This window comes from Sus scrofa, chromosome 17 (assembly GCF_000003025.6).
Source record: "Sus scrofa isolate TJ Tabasco breed Duroc chromosome 17, Sscrofa11.1, whole genome shotgun sequence".
Taxonomy (NCBI): Eukaryota; Metazoa; Chordata; class Mammalia; order Artiodactyla; family Suidae; genus Sus; species Sus scrofa.
In genome coordinates, this window is record NC_010459.5 from 36895933 (window position 1) to 36915242 (window position 19310).

The 19310-nt window shown below is 44.0% G+C and overlaps 1 protein-coding gene across 4 annotated transcripts in view; it reads right to left on the reverse strand.

Moving 5' to 3' along the window:
* CDK5RAP1 (CDK5 regulatory subunit associated protein 1) overlaps positions 1–15412 on the reverse strand; it is a 33775-nt gene extending 18363 nt beyond the window's left edge. The window contains exons 1-7 of one of the 4 annotated variants that reach the window (XM_013985267.2): positions 15146–15412; positions 11757–12087; positions 9015–9118; positions 8492–8526; positions 6387–6487; positions 3668–3878; positions 234–354 (exon numbers count right to left, since the gene is read on the reverse strand). In XM_013985267.2, coding sequence (XP_013840721.2) covers positions 234–354; positions 3668–3878; positions 6387–6487; positions 8492–8526; positions 9015–9118; positions 11757–12066 — 882 coding nt within the window. In that variant the 5' untranslated portion in view covers positions 12067–12087; positions 15146–15412. Of the gene's footprint in view, positions 1–233; positions 355–3667; positions 3879–6386; positions 6488–8491; positions 8527–9014; positions 9119–11558; positions 11671–11756; positions 12088–12524; positions 12544–15145 lie in introns of those variants that run through there. The other 3 variants (XM_001928856.4, XM_021077595.1, XM_005672843.3) reach the window with 3 other exon arrangements.

Here is a 19310-nt window from a genome sequence, read left to right on the forward strand (position 1 = left end):
CAATTCTAAGCTCAGGCACTCCATTCTATGTGCTGCCACCTAAGCAAACTTCTCCGTGGATCTGCCTATAATATGCAAACCAAAGATGGACACCCAAGTATTTCTTTCTGGCCAGGTATGGTTCTAAACCTGTACAGCTTAGAGACAGCATAGGATGCAAGGCTAGAAAGGTGGTCCTCATCCTTCCACAAACACATTCACAGTAAGAAAGCCTGACAGAAAGAATTTTTCACCTGCTCAGAAAGTTTCCTCACTTCCTCTAGAATGGAGGCAACAGGCCGACTCCTCTCCCGGCCACGTGTGAAAGGAACAATGCAGTAGCTGCACATGTTGTCACAGCCTCGCATGATAGACCTGGGAAGGAAAGCACCAAAGCTTAGTAACAGGAGCAGGATGACTCAGTCCAACCCAAGGAGCAGGTCACATGTCCCTTGATGTTATCCTCTGGCTCTGAATTCTTGGCAACAAGCTTACCCTGGACCAAACTAAGATCTAAGAAGCAAAATAAAGCAGACATTGTCTTGATCTTTAAGAACTATTATTTGATAACCATAGGATATAAACCAAACTGTAATTGGTGGATACAATGGTTACCTTGATGGGCAACAAGAGGAAGGAATGGGGTGCAAACGTACCACATCTGAACTTTCTACTGTTTATATTCATACATTTTTGAACTTTTAAAATACAGACCAGAAAAAAAGTGAATTATTATAAAGCATGTATAAGGAGAGGAGACCTTAGATTTAAAACACTAGGTTTTGCAATTCTCACTCATTCCTGATCCAAATGCTAAGTATCTTTCATTTGCATCCTGTATATGAAGGCCTCAATGTACGTGAAAGAAGTAATTACAGAGAGACATGCATTAAAGATGTTCACTGAAGGGAGTTCTCTGGTGGCTCAGTGGTTTAAGCATCCAGCATTGCCACTACTGTGGCACAGGTCCAGTCCCTGGCCCAGGAGCTTCCACATGTCACGAGTGTGGGGGGAAAAAAAGATCTTCACTGAAGAGTTGTTCAATATAAATGGGCATGGCTGTATTACAATAAAACTTAATTTATTAAACAGGCTGTAAGCCTATTTGTCAATCTGTTATAGACTATTTAGTGACATAACAAATGCTCCTATTTTAAATAAGAAAAAGCTATAAAACCATCAAGAGCTAATTTTTTTTTTTTTTTTTGGCTTTTTTTTGGCCACACCCTCGGCATATGGAATTTCCCAGGCTAGGGGTCAAATTGGAGTTACAGCTGCTGGCCTAAGTCACAGCAACATCAACACCAGATCCGAATCATGTCTGCAACCTACACCACAGCTCATGGCAATGCCAGATCCTTAACCCGTTGAGAGAGGCCAGAGATCCAACCTGCGTGTGCTAGTCAGATTCCTTTCTGCTGCGCCATGACGGGAACTCCAAGAGCTAATTTTTATAAACATACACACACAAAGCATACCCATACAGAGGAAAGGACAGAGTGATATACACCAAAATGATAATAGTGTTTATAATTAGGTAGTAGGAATATAGGTTGTTCTTGCTGTTTTTCTAACTCTCCACATTCTTTTTTTTGTTTGGTTTTTTGTTGTTTTTTTTGTCTTTTTGTCATTTCTTGGGCTGCTCCCACGGCATATGGAGGTTCCCAGGCTAGGGGTCAAATCTGAGCTGTTGCTGCCAGCCTATGCCAGAGCCACAGCAATGCCAGATCCAAGCCACATCTGCAACCTACACCACAGCTCACGGCAACAATGGATCCTTAACCCACTGAGCGAGGTCAGGGATCGACCCCGTAACCCCATGGTTCCTAGTCAGATTCGTTAACCACTGAGCCATGAAGGGAACTCCAAACTCTCCACATTCTTCAAGAAATATGAACTATTCTATAAGATCTTCTTTTTTTAACTTAAAAGATCAAGGGAGGCAAAAAAAAAAAAAATCAGGAAAGCCCAAGATATATATATATATATATATATATATATATATATTTTGTCTTTTTAGGACCGCACCCATGGCATATGGAGACTCCCAAGATAGGAGTTGATTGGAGCTGTAGCTGCCAGCCTACACCACAGCTCACAGGAACACCAGATCCTTAACCCACTGAGCAAGGTCAGGGATTGAACTTGTGTCCTCATGGATGTTAGATTCATTTCTGCTGAGCCAGGACAGGAACTCCCAAGATATTTCCCAAGTGAAAAAATAAAAGAACTGAAAAGAGGGTAGGAAAGATTCCCTATTATGTATATGAATGCATATGCAAAGAATACTTCTAAAAGGATTGTACAAGAAACTACTAACGTGGCTGCCTCTGAGAGGTGGCCTAGGAGACTGAGGATGACAGGTATGAGGGAGTCTAACTACATCATTTTTTATTTTTTGTATTTTATACTAAGTACATTAACTTTTTATGTAATTAAATTAAATAAATTTTAGATTACTGTAAAAGTAAGAAAGAATGAATTCCCTGGTGGCTTAGCAGTTAAGAATCAGGCATTGTCACTTCTGTGATGTGGTTGGATCCCTAGCCCAGGAACTTCCACATGCCACAGGTACAATCAAAAAAAACAATAAACAGGGAGTTCCCGTCATGGCGCAGTGGTTAACGAATCTGACTAGGAACCATGAGGTTGCGGGTTCGATCCCTGCCCTTGTTCAGTGGGTTAATGCTCCGGCGTTGCCGTGAGCTGTGGTGTAGGTTGCAGACGCGGCTCGGATCCTGCGTTGCTGTGGCTCTGGCGTAGGCTGGCGGCCGCAGCTCCGATTAGACCCCTAGCCTGGGAACCTCCATATGCCGCAGGAGCGGCCCAAGAAATAGCAAAAAGACAAAAAAAATTAAAGAAATAAAAAAATAAAAAATAAATAAACAGGAGTTCCCGTCGTGGCACAGCAGAAACAAATCCAACTAGGCACCATGAGGTTGCAGGTTCGATCCCTGGCCTCACTCAGTGGGTTAAGGATCCAGCACTGCCGTGAACTTGTGTGTAGGTTGCAAACACGGTTCAGATCTGGCATTGCTGAGGCTGTGGTGTAGGCCAGCAGCTACAGCTCCGATTAGACTCCTGGCCTGGGAACCTCCATTTGCCATGGGTATGGCCCTAAAAGACAAAAAAATAAACAAACAAACAGGAGTTCCTGTCATGACTCAGTGATAATGAACCCAACTAGTATCCATGAGGACTCAGGTTCAATCCCTGGCCTTACTCAGTGGGTTAAGCATCCAGCACTGCTGTGAGCTGTGGTGTAGATTGAGGACACAGCTCAATCCCGCATTGCTATGGCTGTGGTATAGGCCAGCAGCTACAGCCCTGATTGGACCCTTACCTTGGGAATATCCATATGCTACAGATGCGGCCCTAAAAAGAATAAATAAATAAATAAATACAACCTAAATGTCCATCAACAGATGAATGGATTAAGATGTGGTACAAACACAATGGAATACTACTGGCCATAAAGAACAAAATAATGTCATCTGCATTACTATTGACAGAAGATATTATGGAAAAAAAGTATGTATATGTATAACTGGGTTACTTTGCTGTACAGCAGAAATTGACACAACATTGTAAATCAACCATAATTTTAAAAAAGAACTGAGAAAAATAAATAAACAAACAAAAGTAAGAAAGGAGAAAGAGACTCCTTGTCTCTTGGTCAGTGACTCACACAAAAGCAGAAGTAGCACTGGGGCTCGTCTGGACCGGCAAGACATCGGCATAGGTCTCATCCAGAGACAGCAGCACATTGGCAGCTTGCTGGCCTGACTCTGCAACAGCAAGCAGCCGAGGAAGGTCCCGATAGGCATCCGGACCAGCCAAAATATCCACCATCTTCTCCCTGTTGAGGATCTCCTCCTTCAACCTCTCAGCCATGCAGCCTGGAGCCGGGGGAAGAAATAAGCTAAGTACCTGTTCCCAGTTCATCTGGTCTCACTGCTTCTTCTCAGCACACATACTCTCCAACTGGATCAGAGACCAGAGCACAGAAACTTCTCTAAGAGTTTAGCATCATTCCTCACATTTGCCCAACACTTCTGTAGCTCAGGAACCTGCATCTTCCTAATCAAGAAAACCACAGGGAAAGGGCTCTAGAGCAATTCAATTAAATGCCTGAAAAAAATTAAACCACCTTTCTAGACATGAAAAACCTCTTTTTTTCAGCTGAAAATTACTTGGTGCTACAAATAAATAAAAAATATTTTGTGTCAGGGAGTTCCCGTTGTGGCTCAGTGGTTAACGCATCCGACTAGGAACCATGAGGTTGCGGGTTCGGTCCCTGGCCTTGCTTAGTGGGTTAAGGATCCGGTGTTGCTGTAAGCTGTGGTGTAGGTTGCAGAAGTGGCTCGGATCTGGCGTTGCTGTGGCTCTGGCATAGGCCGGTGGCTACAGCTCTGATTGGACCCCTAGCCTGGGAACCTCCATATGCTGCGGGAGCAGCCCCAGAAAAAGGCAAAAAGACAAAAATATATATATATATATATTTTGTGTCAGGAACTTTTTTTGGCCACACCCATGGTATATGGAAGTTCCCAAGCCACAGCAGTGATAAAGGTGGATCCCTAACCAGCAGGCCACCAGGGAACTCCAGGAACTTTTTAAAAATAAAACTTATGCTACATTCAACTGCACTTATACCTTCTATCCCTCTTCTTGCCCATAATACTTACTAAAACCTATAAGAAATGAGTTAACCATCTACAGTTATCTTCTATAACCAAAAAAAACACTGTTATTAGTAAGACTATTGAATGAAAAGTGTATTGTATTACAAACACCCTTAAAAATTTTGTTTAAGAACTATTCTTGGTTATACAACCATGTTTATAATAGTATCACCCACAATAGCCAAAAAGTGGAAGCAACCCAAGTGTCCATCAACAGACACGGTATATACTTACAATGGAACATTATTCAGCCTTAAAAAGAAAGGAAATTCTGACACATGCTACAACCTGGATAAACCCTGAGAACATTAGCTAAGTGAAAAAAGCCAATCACAAAAACACTGTATCGGTCTATTTATATGAAGTACACAGAACAATAAAACTGATAGAGGCAAAGAGTAAAAAACTGTGGTTTCCGGGGACTGAAGTGAGGGAGGAATGGGGAGTTATTATTTAATTGGTATAAAGTTTCAGTCTGGGAAAATGAAAAAATTCTGGAAATGCATGGTGATGAAACTGTACAACATGAAGGTACTTAATGCCACTAAACATCTAAAAAGGATTCAAATGGTAAACTTTATGTTACATATATTTTACCACAATTAAAAAGGGAAAACTATTTGGGGGATTTCAGACATTCCTAACAGATATATACCCAAAGGCTTTTATAATGAAGGAAGTGAAATGGAACAAAATAGATAATTCTTCTATCCTCCTGCATCACTTACTATATTAATCTGTGTAAAAGGATATGCTCCAACCTGTGTTTTAACCCATCATCAAGAGGAGTTAACTATCTCACAATGGACACAGTGTTAAGTACACTGACTAAACTGTGGGACCATGAGGGCAGAGAATATTTATTTTTAAAATGTGCCTCCCTGGGATTCCCATCATGGCTCAGCAGAAACGAATCTGACTAGGATCCATGAGGACACAGGTTCAATCCCTGGCCTCACCCAGTGGGTTATGGATCGGTGTTGCCATGAGCTGTGGTGCAAGTCTCAGACACAGCTCGGATCTGGTATTGCTGAGGCTATGGTGTAGGCCAACGGCTATAGCTCCGATTCAACCCCTATCCTGGGAACTTTCATATGCCTCGGGTGCAGCCCTAAAAATAAAAATAAAAACAATAAATAAATAAATAAAAATAAAATAAAATATGCCTCCCAGCCACCTAGACCAGAGCTATCCAATAGAACTTTCTAAGATGATAGAAATGTGCTTTACCTGTGCTATTCAAACTGGTAGCTACTAGTGTGGCTACTGAGCAGTCAATATGTGGCCAGTGAGACTGAAGAAGGGAATTTTTAATATTATTTAAGTTTCATTAAATTTAAGTAACTGTGTGGCTAGTGACCATCATACTGGTCAATGCAGAATTAGATCTTCACTTGGACATGCTTTAGGAATCAAGAGGAAAGGTACCTATGTGGCAAATTCAAACCATCCCTTCAGACTCCAAACTCTCTCCTCTCTATTACTCTGTGCCACCGTGGGCCATATTAGACTCTAGGAAGGACAGACCACTTTCAGAGTATCTATTATTTTCAATGCACTAAGAAAAGCCCTTTTCTAAGCTTTATCTCATTTAATCCCACAGCCTCTGACATTAAGTCTAAGAGTTGAATGGGATGTGTAAGATTTCTTCACCACTGGGAATCCATCCTCTAAGAGAAACCCAAGTCTCAAAACTGACAAAATCTGCAAAGTACCAGATACCTAGAATCCCAATCCTCAGAGGTACTTGGGAGCGGAGCCGTTTTGACTTCAGGGCTTTGAGCTGATGTAAACGATTCCAAATGGTCTGTTCAGCCTTCTCCCTACAGAGATAAAGAGAGATAGTCCTGAGGAGTTCTCTTGTGGCACAGAAGGTTAAGGGTCTAGCAGTGTCACTGAAACGGCTTGAGTCGCTGTTGTGGCACAGCTTCAATCCCTGGCCCAGGAACTTCTACATGCCACAGGAGCAGCAAAAAAAGAGAGAGAGTCCTGAACTTGAAAATAAACTACAAAACAGGGAGTCCCCGTCATGGCGCAGTGGTTAACGAATGCGACTAGGAACCATGAGGTTGCAGGTTCGATCCCTGCCCTTGCTCAGTGGGTTAACGATCCAGCGTTGCCGTGAGCTGTGGTGTAGGTTGCAGACGCGGCTCGGATCCTGCATTGCTGTGGCTCTGGCGTAGGCCAGTGGCTACAACTCCGACTCGACCCCTAGCCTGGGAACCTCCATATGCCGCAGGAGCGGCCCAAGAGATGGCAAAAAGACCAAAAAAAAAAAAAGAAAATAAACTACAAAACAATCTAAAAGAGTAAAACAATGGGAAGAAAATAAAACCAACCTTCGACGCTTGAATGAATATGTACCTTTGAGGCTTAGGGAACACAGGCAGGGAGCCAACTAAAGAAGCACCACTTGACACTCTCCCTGCACCTCTCCAATCCTGACAAGCCTTTAAGCCAAACTCAAAAACAATCTACTTCACTAAGCCCTCCCCAACTCTCCTCTGTTGGCCAGTTGTTCTATCATTTTAACTATACCTTTCCCTATACTTAGCAATTTCTCCTTTTTTTACTGCTTTTTATCTAGTGCCTTCTGACACATGTTAGAGCCACCTATGTATCTGTCTTAGTTGCCATATGAAACTAAGCTCCTCAAAGTCAGGCTCCACGGAGAAAGGGTTCATTTCTGAATCTCCCAAAACACCCGGTTCAGTCTCTTACAACAGAGGCCCTCAGAACAAAAATGTTGAGTTAATTGATAGTTTAGCCAGCTGAGGAAATATAATATTAACAGGCCTTATACACAAAGTAATAAACAGGGTATGTTCACTTCTGATGAATGTGACCCATCTCTATTTAAAACTCTGTCCCTGGAGTTCCCGTCGTGGCTCAGTGGTTAACGAATCTGACTAAGAACCATGAGGTTTCGGGTTCGATCACTGGCCTTGTTCAGTGGGTTAAGGATCCAGCGTTGCTGTGAGCTGTGGTGTAGGTTGCAGACGCAGCTAGGATCTGGCGTTGCTGTGGCTCTGGCGTAGGCTTGGCAGCTATAGCTCCGATTCGACCCCTAGCCTGGGAACCTCCATACGCTGTGGGTGTGGCCCTAGAAAAGGCAAAAAGACAAAAAATAACAATAATAAAAATTAAAAAATAAAACTCTGTCCCCGGCCATGGACTACACCTATGATGTAGCTTACGATATGAGCTACATCATAAACGTCCATTAGCTGAAAAATATCCCTAGGAAAAGTTGAGTGATTCAGCACACTCTTGGTTTCCTCATGGATAAAATAAGTTTGATAGGAGTTCCCGTCGTGGCGCAATGGTTAACGAATCCGACTAGGAACCATGAGGTTGCGGGTTCAGTCCCTGCCCTTGCTCAGTGGGTTAATGATCCAGCATTGCCGTGAGCTGTGGTGTAGGTTGCAGGCGCAGCTCGGATTCCGTGTTGCTGTGGCTCTGGCGTAGGCCAGTGGCTACAGCTCCGATTCGACCCCTAGCCTGGGAACCTCCATGTGCCACAGGAGCGGCCCAAAGAAATAGCAAAAAAAGACCAAAATAAATAAATAAATAAATAAATAAGTTTGATAACAGCAGCTACCTCACAGAGTTGTTGTAAGAATTAGTGTACATATAGGGCTCAGCAAAGGACCTGACACACGCTACATACTCAGCAAATGCTGGCCAGTTCTATCATCACTATCTCCACTGCTGTAAAACCGCAAATCCACTGTCTCATCGACATAGTTATGGCCAGCCTGGCACTGTTGGTTTGGACAGTATTATATAAAATATATTCACCCTCTAGATAAAGAATAAATTCCCACCTGATAGAACATGTGACAAGGAGGATCACATCAGCCTGAGTGGAGAACAAGGGAAAAAAGAAAAATTATGATTTTAAAATTAGTCTTGTAGAATCACTGCCCACAGCCCTTTTTAAGTATGGTAAAACACACATAACATAAAATTTGCCACTTTAACCATTTTTAAGTGTACAGTTAAGTAGCATTAAGTACATTCACATTGTTGTGCAACCATCACCATCATTAACCTCTAGAACTATTTCATCTTCCCCAACTAAAACCTGTACCCATTAAACACCAACTCCCCATCTCCCTCCTCCTCAAAGCTCATGTTTAACCTAGTTCCTTGCCTGAAGGTGAGCAGCACCATAAAAGTTACGAAAATAACTGGAACAAAAGCACACCTCAGTCCCACGTTAGACGCTTTCCTCAAGGGACCTCGCTCTCACTAGGCCTTATCCTGTTCCTGCAATCCCACCTAAGAACCAGCACAAATGCAGAATCTAGCCCAGGGCCAACAAGGGGAAGCAGGAAATGTGTATACCTCCTGAAGGTTACTGGTCCGCAGGTAGCCATTCTTCTGTAAGATGGACCAGGCTATCTCTGTGTCATTCACATTCATCTGGCAGCCATAGGTCTCAAGGTAGACTGCAATGAGAGGGCAATTCCATGACAGGCAGACAAAATGGACCACACATCTCAAAACATCTCCTCCCCAAATGCCCCAAAAACACCTGAGGCAACTGGTTATCCACTAGTTCTAAGTCTCCTGTTGCCTCAATTCCAAGACACTTTTAACTGACAGATGTACCCCCAAATTAACGACAGCCTTTCAGAACAAAAGAAATACTACATTATATATATGCACCAATTATAAGTCATGTCATTTCAGATAAAGGGAAAAACATGCACCAAAGAATCAGGAAATAAGGTTATGAAACCACTAGAAAAGGGAGGACTAGCTGACAGCAATGATTATCAACCTAGGGGGAAATAAATTTAAATCTACTCATTACACTCCGTTTTTGCGGGGGGTTCACAGAGCATAAGGAAGTTCCCAGGCCAGGGATCAAATCTGCACCACAGCAGCAAACTGAGCAGCTGTGGTGACAAAACTGGATCCTTAACCCGCTACACCACAGGAGAACTCCCTACACAAACTTTTAAGAACATCAATTTCACACTCTGCAAGCCTCTTCAAATTGAACTATATTAAACCCTGCCCCCACCAGCACACTTTAACCCAAAGAACCGAAATATTCTAAATGGACTTAAAAGTTGAAGGACAATCACCTGAAAATCAATAGAAAATAGCAGTAATGTGCTTTAAAAAAAGAAACATTCAGAATTTTTTTTAACGTCTGCACCCATGGCATATGGAAGGTCCCAGGTGAGGGAATGAATCCAAACCCCAGCCCCAGCAATGCTGGATCCTTTAACCCACTGCGCTGGGCCAGGGAGCAAATCTGCAACTCTGCAGCGACCCATGCCACTGCAGTTGGATTCTTAACCCACCGTGTCACAGCAGGAACTCCACAATAAGGATTTTAAAAAAAAAAAAAATCTTCCTTGGCTCACTTTCCTTATCCAAAAAAAAGAAAATACCAAATTTATGTCCAGGAAAGACCAAAGGGAAAAACAGATTATAAAAGACCACAAAACACCTAGCAGGAGTCACAAAGTGTACAGACTCCTTGATTTACCAGTCCAACTCCTAGAAATTCATTCTGGAAAAAATTTATTAAAGAAGCAAAGCATGGAGTTCCTATCATGGCTCAGGAGAAATGAATCTGACTGGAATCCATGAGGACGCAGGTTTGATCCCTGGCCTTGCTCAGTGGGTTAAGGATGCGGTGCTGCCATGAACTTTAGTGTAGGTCACAGACGTGGCTCAGATCCTGCATTGCTGTGGCTGTGGTATAGGCCAGCAGCTATAGCTATGGTTTGCCTCCTAGCCTGGGAATCTCTATATGCCGGGATACAGCCCTTAAAAAGGAAGGAAGGAAGGAAGGAAGAGAAAGGAAAGGAAAGGAAAGAAAGGAAAGGAAGGAAGGAAAGGAAGGAAGGAAGGAGAAAATAGCAAAATACAAATAATTTGCACCATATGACTGCAACCAAATCATTAAGAATTATAAAGAGAATTTCTGGAGTACCCATTGTGCTCAGCAGAAACCAATCTTACTAGTGTCCGTGAGGATGAAGGTTCAATCCCTGGCCTCAAACAGTGGGTTAATGATCGGCATTACCATGAGCTATAGTATAAGTCGAAGACACAGCTTGGATCTGGCATTGCTATGGCTGTGGTGTAGGCCAGCAGCTACAGCTCTGATTCGACCTCTAGCCTGGGAACCTCCATAGGCCATGGTTATGGCCCTAAATAAATAAATACATAAACAAATAAATACAAAGGGAAATTTTTTTGGAAACAATGCAAAAGGAGAAAAGTCTGATTGTCTCTTAATATCTCTTCAAACTTTTTTTTTGGTCACGCCCACGGAATGCAGTTCCTGGGCCAGGGATCAAACGTGTAACACAGCAGCGACCCAAGCAACAGCAGTGACAGTGCCAGATCCTTAACCCACTGAGCCACCAGAGAACTCACTCTTCAAACTTTTTGTTGTTGTTGTTGTTGTTGTTGTTGTTGTTGTTGCTGCTATTTCTTGGGCCGCTCCCGCGGCATATGGGGGTTCCCAGGCTAGGGGTTGAATCGGAGCTGTAGCCACCGGCCTACGCCAGAGCCACAGCAACTCGGGATCCGAGCTGCGTCTGCAACCTACACCACAGCTCACGGCAACGCCGGATCCTTAACCCACTAAGCAAGGGCAGGGACCGAACCCGCAACCTCATGGTTCCTAGTCAGATTCGTTAACCACTGCGCCACGACGGGAACTCCCTCAAACTTTTTTTAAGGCAGTTTAACTGATCATATTATGTTTGTAAGAAAACCTCTGCCTAAGCATAAAGAATGAATTTCTACAGCACCAACTACGAAACCTACTTATAACTTAAGATAATCTAAAAATGAGAACAGAGATTATAAGGTTTCCAAAAGCAATCAAAAAGAGGACTCCCCAGGACTTCTACCCACCAGCTGCGTGTACCAAAACTATTAAGTTTCCTTATATTATTGTTACGTGGTGGAGTTTGACAAGTCCATAACTCAGCAGCCTTCCCACTCTGTTAACCCTCCAAAGCCAGGTCTGTAACAAAAGAATAGTTAAAAATCAGGCCATGGATGCTGAAAAAGAGCAAAGCAGGGAGCCTAGAGAAGAAAAGTAAAACCAACCTTTTCTCTGCTTTCCTAAAAGTTCATCCACTGTGAGATATGGGGGTGGGTCCTCCACATCTGGAGAAGGTGGTTTCTCTTGAGGAACTGAAGCACTTCTTAAAAAATGCTGAAAAGTTGGTCCACTGGCCAGCCTGGAGCTGAAATCCTTCCAAACGCCATCTTCCTGCTGCCTCTCTGGACTGGGTCGTGCAGTGCTGGGGACACCACTGTGTGCCCTGCAGGTCCTGAGCAGCAGCCAGGACCCAGAGGCCAAGGGCCCCCACCTCAGACACCTTTGCACTTGGAGGACATGCTGTAAAGGATGCATGGTACTAAAACAGCCCAAAGTCTGCAAGAGAATGAGAGACATCACTAACATTTACTGAACACTATGTATAGGGCACTGCTCTAAGTGCCTCAAGTATATTAATACATTTAATCCTCACAAAAAACTAAGAAGCAAGTGTATCTTAATAACACTGTCCCTTTAATAATATTTTACAGGTAAAAAAACTGAGTCACCACGGCAAAGATCATACAAAGGAGTGCCAGAGATGAGATGCAAATCCAGGCAGTCTATTTTCAAAACAAAGGGATGGAAGAGATGAAAAGAGAAGCCCTAACAAAATAACAAAGCAGCACCTTGTGCCAGGCACAGTTCCAAGGGCTTCAGGTACATTAATTCTTTAAATCTTCACAGCAACCCTGAGTAACATAAGCAGCAGACACTATTATCATCCCCATTCAGAGATGAGGAAAAAGACACAGAGAGGCTAAGGGACTTACCTAAATTCCCACAGCCAGTAATCAGCTGAGTCAGGATTCAAATAAAGGTCTGTATTACCGCTAAAGCCTGTGCCCCCCCCCACCCCATCACCTTGCTCCACTGCCTCCCCCTGCTGTGAAAACCTCGTACTAAAGGCATCTCCCATTAGGTTCCTTCAAAAGGAAAGTATCTAACATGGGGGCACCATACGCCTGATCAGTGACTCCTCCCTCTTCAAGAGTCTCAAATTACTGCCTTGAAACTTCCCAGCCAGGCCCTCTCACACATGGCTGGGAGAAGAGGGCAATTTGTCACCTTCCATCAAAATTACAAACACACAAGCCCTCTGACCAAGCAGTTCCATTCCTAGGTATTTATCCTACAGATAAGACTTCCGGCTACACCTGAGGCATATGGAAGTTCCCAAGGCCAGGGATGGAATCCAAGCTGAAGCTACAATCTATGCCACAGCCTCAGCAACACCAGATCCTTAACCCACTGCACCCAGCCAGGGATAGAACCTGCACCACCACAGAGACAACGCTGGGTCTTTAACCTGCTGTGCCACAGTGGGAACTCCCAGACAGACTCTTACATGTTCAAAATAACCTACCTCTAATGATATTTGATGCAGCAGTACTTCTACCAGCAAAGAAATGGAAAAAATCTAAATGTCATCAACAAGGGACTAGCTAAGTAAGTCACAGTACATCCACACAATGGAATAAGATGCAACTGTTAGGAAGTAAGGCTGAATCTTGTCTCACATGACAAAAGCAAGGAAGCAAAGTGCTATACTAGATACAGTAGGCAACCCACAAATCTGTGTAAGAAAGAAAGTAGAATACTCAGGTACGTGTTTATAAATGCAGACAGTATCTCTGGAATGCATAAAAAACAGTGAGTGCCTCCCAGGAAGGAACCTAGGTGACTCAAAGTACAGAAGATGGAGACACACTTTCCACCACGTATTCTTAATGGACCCCACACCTCCAGCCCGACTGCCTCACTCCAGCCATACCAGATTTCTTTGTACTGATCTTCACTGGCTGCTAAGCTTTTTTTTTTTTTTTTTTTTTTTTGTCTTTTTGTCTTTTTTTTGTTGTTGTTGTTGTTGTTGTTGCTGCTATTTCTTGGGCCGCTCCCGCGGCATATGGAGATTCCCAGGCTAGGGGTTGAATCAGAGCTGTAGCCACCGGCCTACGCCAGAGCCACAGCAACGCGGGATCCGAGCCGCGTCTGCAACCTACACCACAGCTCACGGCAACGCCGGATCGTTAACCCACTGAGCAAGGGCAGGGACCGAACCCGCAACCTCATGGTTCCTAGTCGGATTCGTTAACCACTGCGCCACGACGGGAACTCCTGGCTGCTAAGCTTTTACACATGCTGTTCTCTCTAGGTATATCGTCTCTCAACTGACCTGGCCAATTTCTATGCTACTTTTAGGTCCCTGCTTCCTCCTGGAAGCCTTTCCTGGCCACTACTCCCAAAGTCTAGGGATCCTCCTCTGGGCTCCCGAAACCTCTTTCTAACTTTCTATCACAAGACTCATCACACTTAGCTATTAATTACTACCTAACCCTGGGAGCTGGGAGGTCCCAGAGAGCAGAGAACAAATCTCATTCATTTCTACATTCTTCATATCTCCCATTCTAGAACATGACAGGTGTTTTACACGTAAAATGACATGTGGCCTGTTACTTCTCCAACCTAATCACTTGCCATATGTGGCACCAGCACTTCGGGCAGGAACAATGCCAACCTACTTTCAAGTGACAGAGAACAGCACACTTCTACTGTGAGCTATAAAGTCAACTCTTTCTGCCCTTTAACTTGTGTGACCTTGGGCAAGTCAAATTCATGTCTCTGGGCCTCCAATTCCACCTCTATAAAATAAGGATAAAAATACCTCTCAGAGGTGGTGAGACATAAAGGCATAACTTAATTGCACATCTGCAGCCCATGCCCCCTTTAAGGGTGGGCAAAGAGCATTGTGGTTAAGACCCTAAAATCAGAGTCTGACCCATCTTTGGCCTGGCCAGGTATCTTTGAACACCTGGAAGCTTCTTAAGTTCTGGGAGCTTCCACTTCCTCATGTGTAAAATGAGAAAAATAGTATCTATTATAGAACCTATCTCCGTGTCTGTTGTGAGGATCAAATGTGGTAACATAAATAAAATGCTCGCCTAGCACAACGTAGGGGCCTCTGTGGGGCCCAACATAAATCGGCAGTCGACAAAAACGATGAGACAACAGCCTTGTCTCAATATAAATAAGCAATAAAGCAGCCTATACATCTTACTGGGTGACTACAATGTGTCAGAAGCGGTATTGAGCGCTTCACGTGGATTATCCTATTTAATCCTCACACAACCAGGAGGCAGGTTCTATCACCGCCACTTCACAGGTGACAAAGCTAAGGCTGGAGGGGAAGAGGGGTGACTTGGCCAAGATCACAAATGAGTAAGCAAGGGGCTAGGGTGCGAATTACAACAGTCTGATTCCAGAGAACGCGCCATAACCACTGCTCTATCCTCCCCTTGAACACCGCGCATTCCTGGGGCCCCCCTGCCCCTCCAGCTCCATACGCGGCCCGTGGGCCTGGGCACAGGCCACTTTCTCCCGGGGCACCGCTCACCTCCCGCAGTCAGAGTGACTGGCGTCTAACGGCTGAAGAACCTCTCAGCTGCCCCAGATCCCGGTTCAGCAGTCTGCGACTGCGCACGCTCACGCGCAACTTCCGTTCCTCCGCGATTTCGGTCCGGGATGTTCCGGCGGAAGTGCGTTACTGTGCCCTCCGGGTGGGTCCAAGCTCCCGGCCTGGAAGTCCCTGCGCTGAACCGTTTGATAACTTCTATCCGGCGTGCAGCAACGACGCGCTTGAAATGTGGTGAATGCAAATTAAATGTGTTCTAAATATAAAATACACACCGGATGTCTAAGAAGGAATGCAGCCTGTCTCGTCAATAATTTTATATTGATTATGTACTGAGATAATATTTGGAATTTGGAAGGCTAAATATATTATTTTAGTTTCACCTATGGAGTTCTCTTGTGGCGCACAGATTTAGGATCCCGCCTTGTCACTGCAGCGGCTTGGGTTGGTGCTGTGGCACAGGTTCCATCCCTGGCCTGGAAAATTCCACATGCCGTGGTTGCAGGGGGAAAAAAAAAGAAAAAAAATAGTTTCACCTGTTTCTTTTTACTATTTTAATGTGACTGCTGCTTTTCAGGGCTGCACCTGCAGCATATGGAAGTTCCCAGACTAGGGGTTGAATCAGAGCTGCTGCTGCGGGCCACAGCCACAGCTACAGCCACAGCCACACAGAATCCAAACTGCATCTGTGGCCTATACCACAGCTAATGGCAACACCAGATTCTTAACCCACTGAGCCAGGCCAGGGATCTAACCCAAGTCCTCATGGATACTAGTCCAGTTCATTACTGCTGAGCCACTACAGGAACTCCGACTACTGGGAAATTTTTAATTATGTGGCTCATTTTCTATTTCTATTGCATACTGCTGTGTTATGGGTTAAAGCATGAACTCCCCCTGGAGTTACAGACCCCTACTTCCCCTGCCTACCAGGTACATCCCCTTGAGTGCCTATCGACCATCTCTAACTTAATACAAAACTCTAATTTCTCACACACATCCTCATGCAAAACCTGTGCCTGCCCAGTCTTGCCCATCTCAATAAATGACCCAAACATCCTCCCAGTTGCAGTAGAGGAACCTGAGTCATTTTTGTTCCCTCTCCCTCAGCCTCTGCACTCAGTCTATCTGCAAGTTCTGTCAACTCTATTTCTAAAATATCTCAAATCTGGAGTTCCCATCATGGCTCAGTGGTTAACAAACCCGACTAGCATCCATGAGGATGAAGGTTCAATCCCGTGCCTCTCTCAGTGGGTTAAGGATCCGGCATTGCCGTAAGCTGTGGTGTAGGTCACAGATATGGCTCGGATCCCATGTTGCCGTGGCTGTGGTGTAGGCTAGCAGCTATAGCTCCGATTCGACCCCTAGCCTGAGAACCTCCATATGCCATAGGTGCAGCCCTAAAAAGACAAAAACATAAAAATAAAATATCTCAAATCTTTCCACTTCCCATTCTTCCCCTTCTGCAACTCCAGCCCAGGCCACCATCATCTCCTCACAAACAGTTGCAATAAGGGAGTTCCCACTGTGGCTCAACTGGTTAAGAACTCTACAGAGTATCCATGAGGATGTGCTTCAATCCCTGACTCTGCTCAGTGGATTAAGGATCCCGTGCTGCCACAAGATGTAGCAGAGCAGCCCAGATCCAGCATTGCTGTGGTTGTGGCATGGGCCAGCAGCAGATTGGGCCCCTAGTCTGGGAACTTCTATAAGCTGCAGGTGCAGCCATAAAAAGAAGAAACAAAGAAACAATTGGAATGACCTGCTGGCTCCTTACTTCCCCCTTAATCTAGTCTTCTACAGACTATTGCCCACACAGTACCTGAGAGAGTTTATTTGGTTTTTTGTTTTATTAGATCATATCACTCTTGGTGAAAACTCCCTGTGGCTTGCCATTACCTTTGCAACAAAATCCAAATGCCCTACTGTGTCCTAGAACCTGCACAATCTGGTTACTGTTTACTTTTACTTCTCCAACCTACTTATTTCCTTACTACTTACTTCTCCTAGCATGTTCCCTCCAGAACTACACTTCAACTACATAATTTTATTTTGCTCCTTTATTACCCCAAGCATATGTTTATCTCAGAGCCTTTGTATTTAACTATTCTCTTTCTGGAATATTCCCCAAAATTGTTTCAAGGATGATTCCTAATCCTCCAAGTCTCAACTTAAGTATCAACTCTTCACAGAAGCCTTCTCTGACCACCTCATATAAACTGTTCCCATCACTATCACAGCACTTTTTTCACAATATTCGTCACTATTCAAAATGATGGCAGCATTTACTTGCCATTGACTATGCCGTAGACTTTTAGCTCCCTAAGAGCAGGGATACATTCTGTTTTGTCCACTGAAATATTTCCAGGATCTAGCACAACATCTGATCCATCGAAGGGTTTAATAAATGCTTGTTGAACAAACAAATGATTGCTTCATGTCTTAGTTTGGGTTCCCCAAAAGCAGACCTTAAAAAAAAAAAAATGAGTGCAGGCAGGTGATCTTAGGAGACACAGATGAGGTAGTCAAGGAATGAGACAGGGAAGAGGAGACAAACACTAAAGAGTGTGTTATCAAGCCAGTTACTGCAGCAGGCATGGGCCGGGGGGCTCTAGGAAACAGTGCAAAACACATACCTCAGATTTATTACACCCAAAGGGAAAGGAAGCTGAAGTACTTATATACTGGCAGACATGATGGGGCTATACTCCTACCTGTGCTAATTCCTCAGCACTTCTGCTCTGCCTATACAGGGAAGGCTGTGGTTTGGGAGAAAGCCTTCTACCAATAAGGTGCAGACACTGGCCCCAGGACTCTGAATTTCTCAGGTTCTGGTGTCCTGACAATCCCTGCTACCACTGACCTCTTTGACACCTTATTAGAACACTGAGGTTATTATTGGCCCATTTTACATGTGAAAAAACTGAAAATATAAAAAGGTCATCATGTGCTGAAGCTGCCACAACTAGTGCATGGCAGAACTGGATCCACCTAGAGGCCAGTCTGATCTCAAAGCCCTAATCTTACCACTGACTGACCAATCAAACTGGCTGGGTTCACATCAAGGCTCTGACGCTTACCATGATAGCCATGGCCGAGTTAGTCAACCCTGCTGACTTCCAGTTTCTTTACATGTAAAATGGATGCTGCATGAAAAATACACTGCATTGAAGGTAGGAGTGTGGGGAGACAAATCAGCAGAACACTTGGGAGGTAGTGGCAGTTGACCAGAGATTGTGGAGTCCTGGACCAGTGTGGTTTCTTGGGGCAGTTGCTGTGGCCACTGAGATTGGGGTTGTTTTTATCCACAGCATTATTGCAGCAGGTGTTTAGCATGTTCCTTTGAATGGACATCAACTTCAGGTCTCCTCCTGAGAGAAACCTCCCTTCACCCCCAGAGCAGGTCAGGTCCCCACTGGCCTCTCCAGTACCTCTATGCATCTATCCAATCAGAGCCACCCATTTGACTGTGAGAGCTTCTGTGCACGGGGACCTGACAGTCCTGCTCCTAGCAAATCAACGCCTGACCCCAAGGATTAGCACAGAGTAGGCATGCACTAGACTATCTTGAATGAACAGTGAATCGACAGATGAATGAGCAGACTGAGGTGGGCAAAGCTGGAATATCTCTGCTTACCTGCATTTTCCCCAGGTTTCTAGAATGAGCTCTGGCTCTGGTTTGTTACATGGCTTCAGGTGGGTCTCATTTTCCTCTTGTGAGCCTCAGAACTGCTTAATCTAAGAACGTAGCCACTAATCACATGTGGTTATTGAGCACATGATATGCAGGGTGTATGAATGAGGAACTGAAGTCAATTCCATTTGCAATCATTTTAATTTAAAAACTGATACTCAAATCAGTTATTGGAAAACTTTAGTACGTTTAGAAAAACTTAGGTGAATCCACTTTTTCAACTGTAAATTTCCTTTTTAAATTATAGTTAATTTACAATGTTCTGTCAATTTCTGCTATACAGCAAAATGACCCAGTCATATATATATATATGTATGTATGTATGTATATGTGTGTATGTGTATGTATGTATGTATATATATATATAGTTTTTCTCATATTTTCTCATATTATCATGTTCTATCACAAGTGATTGGATATAGTTCCCTGTGCTACACAGCAGGACTTCGTTGC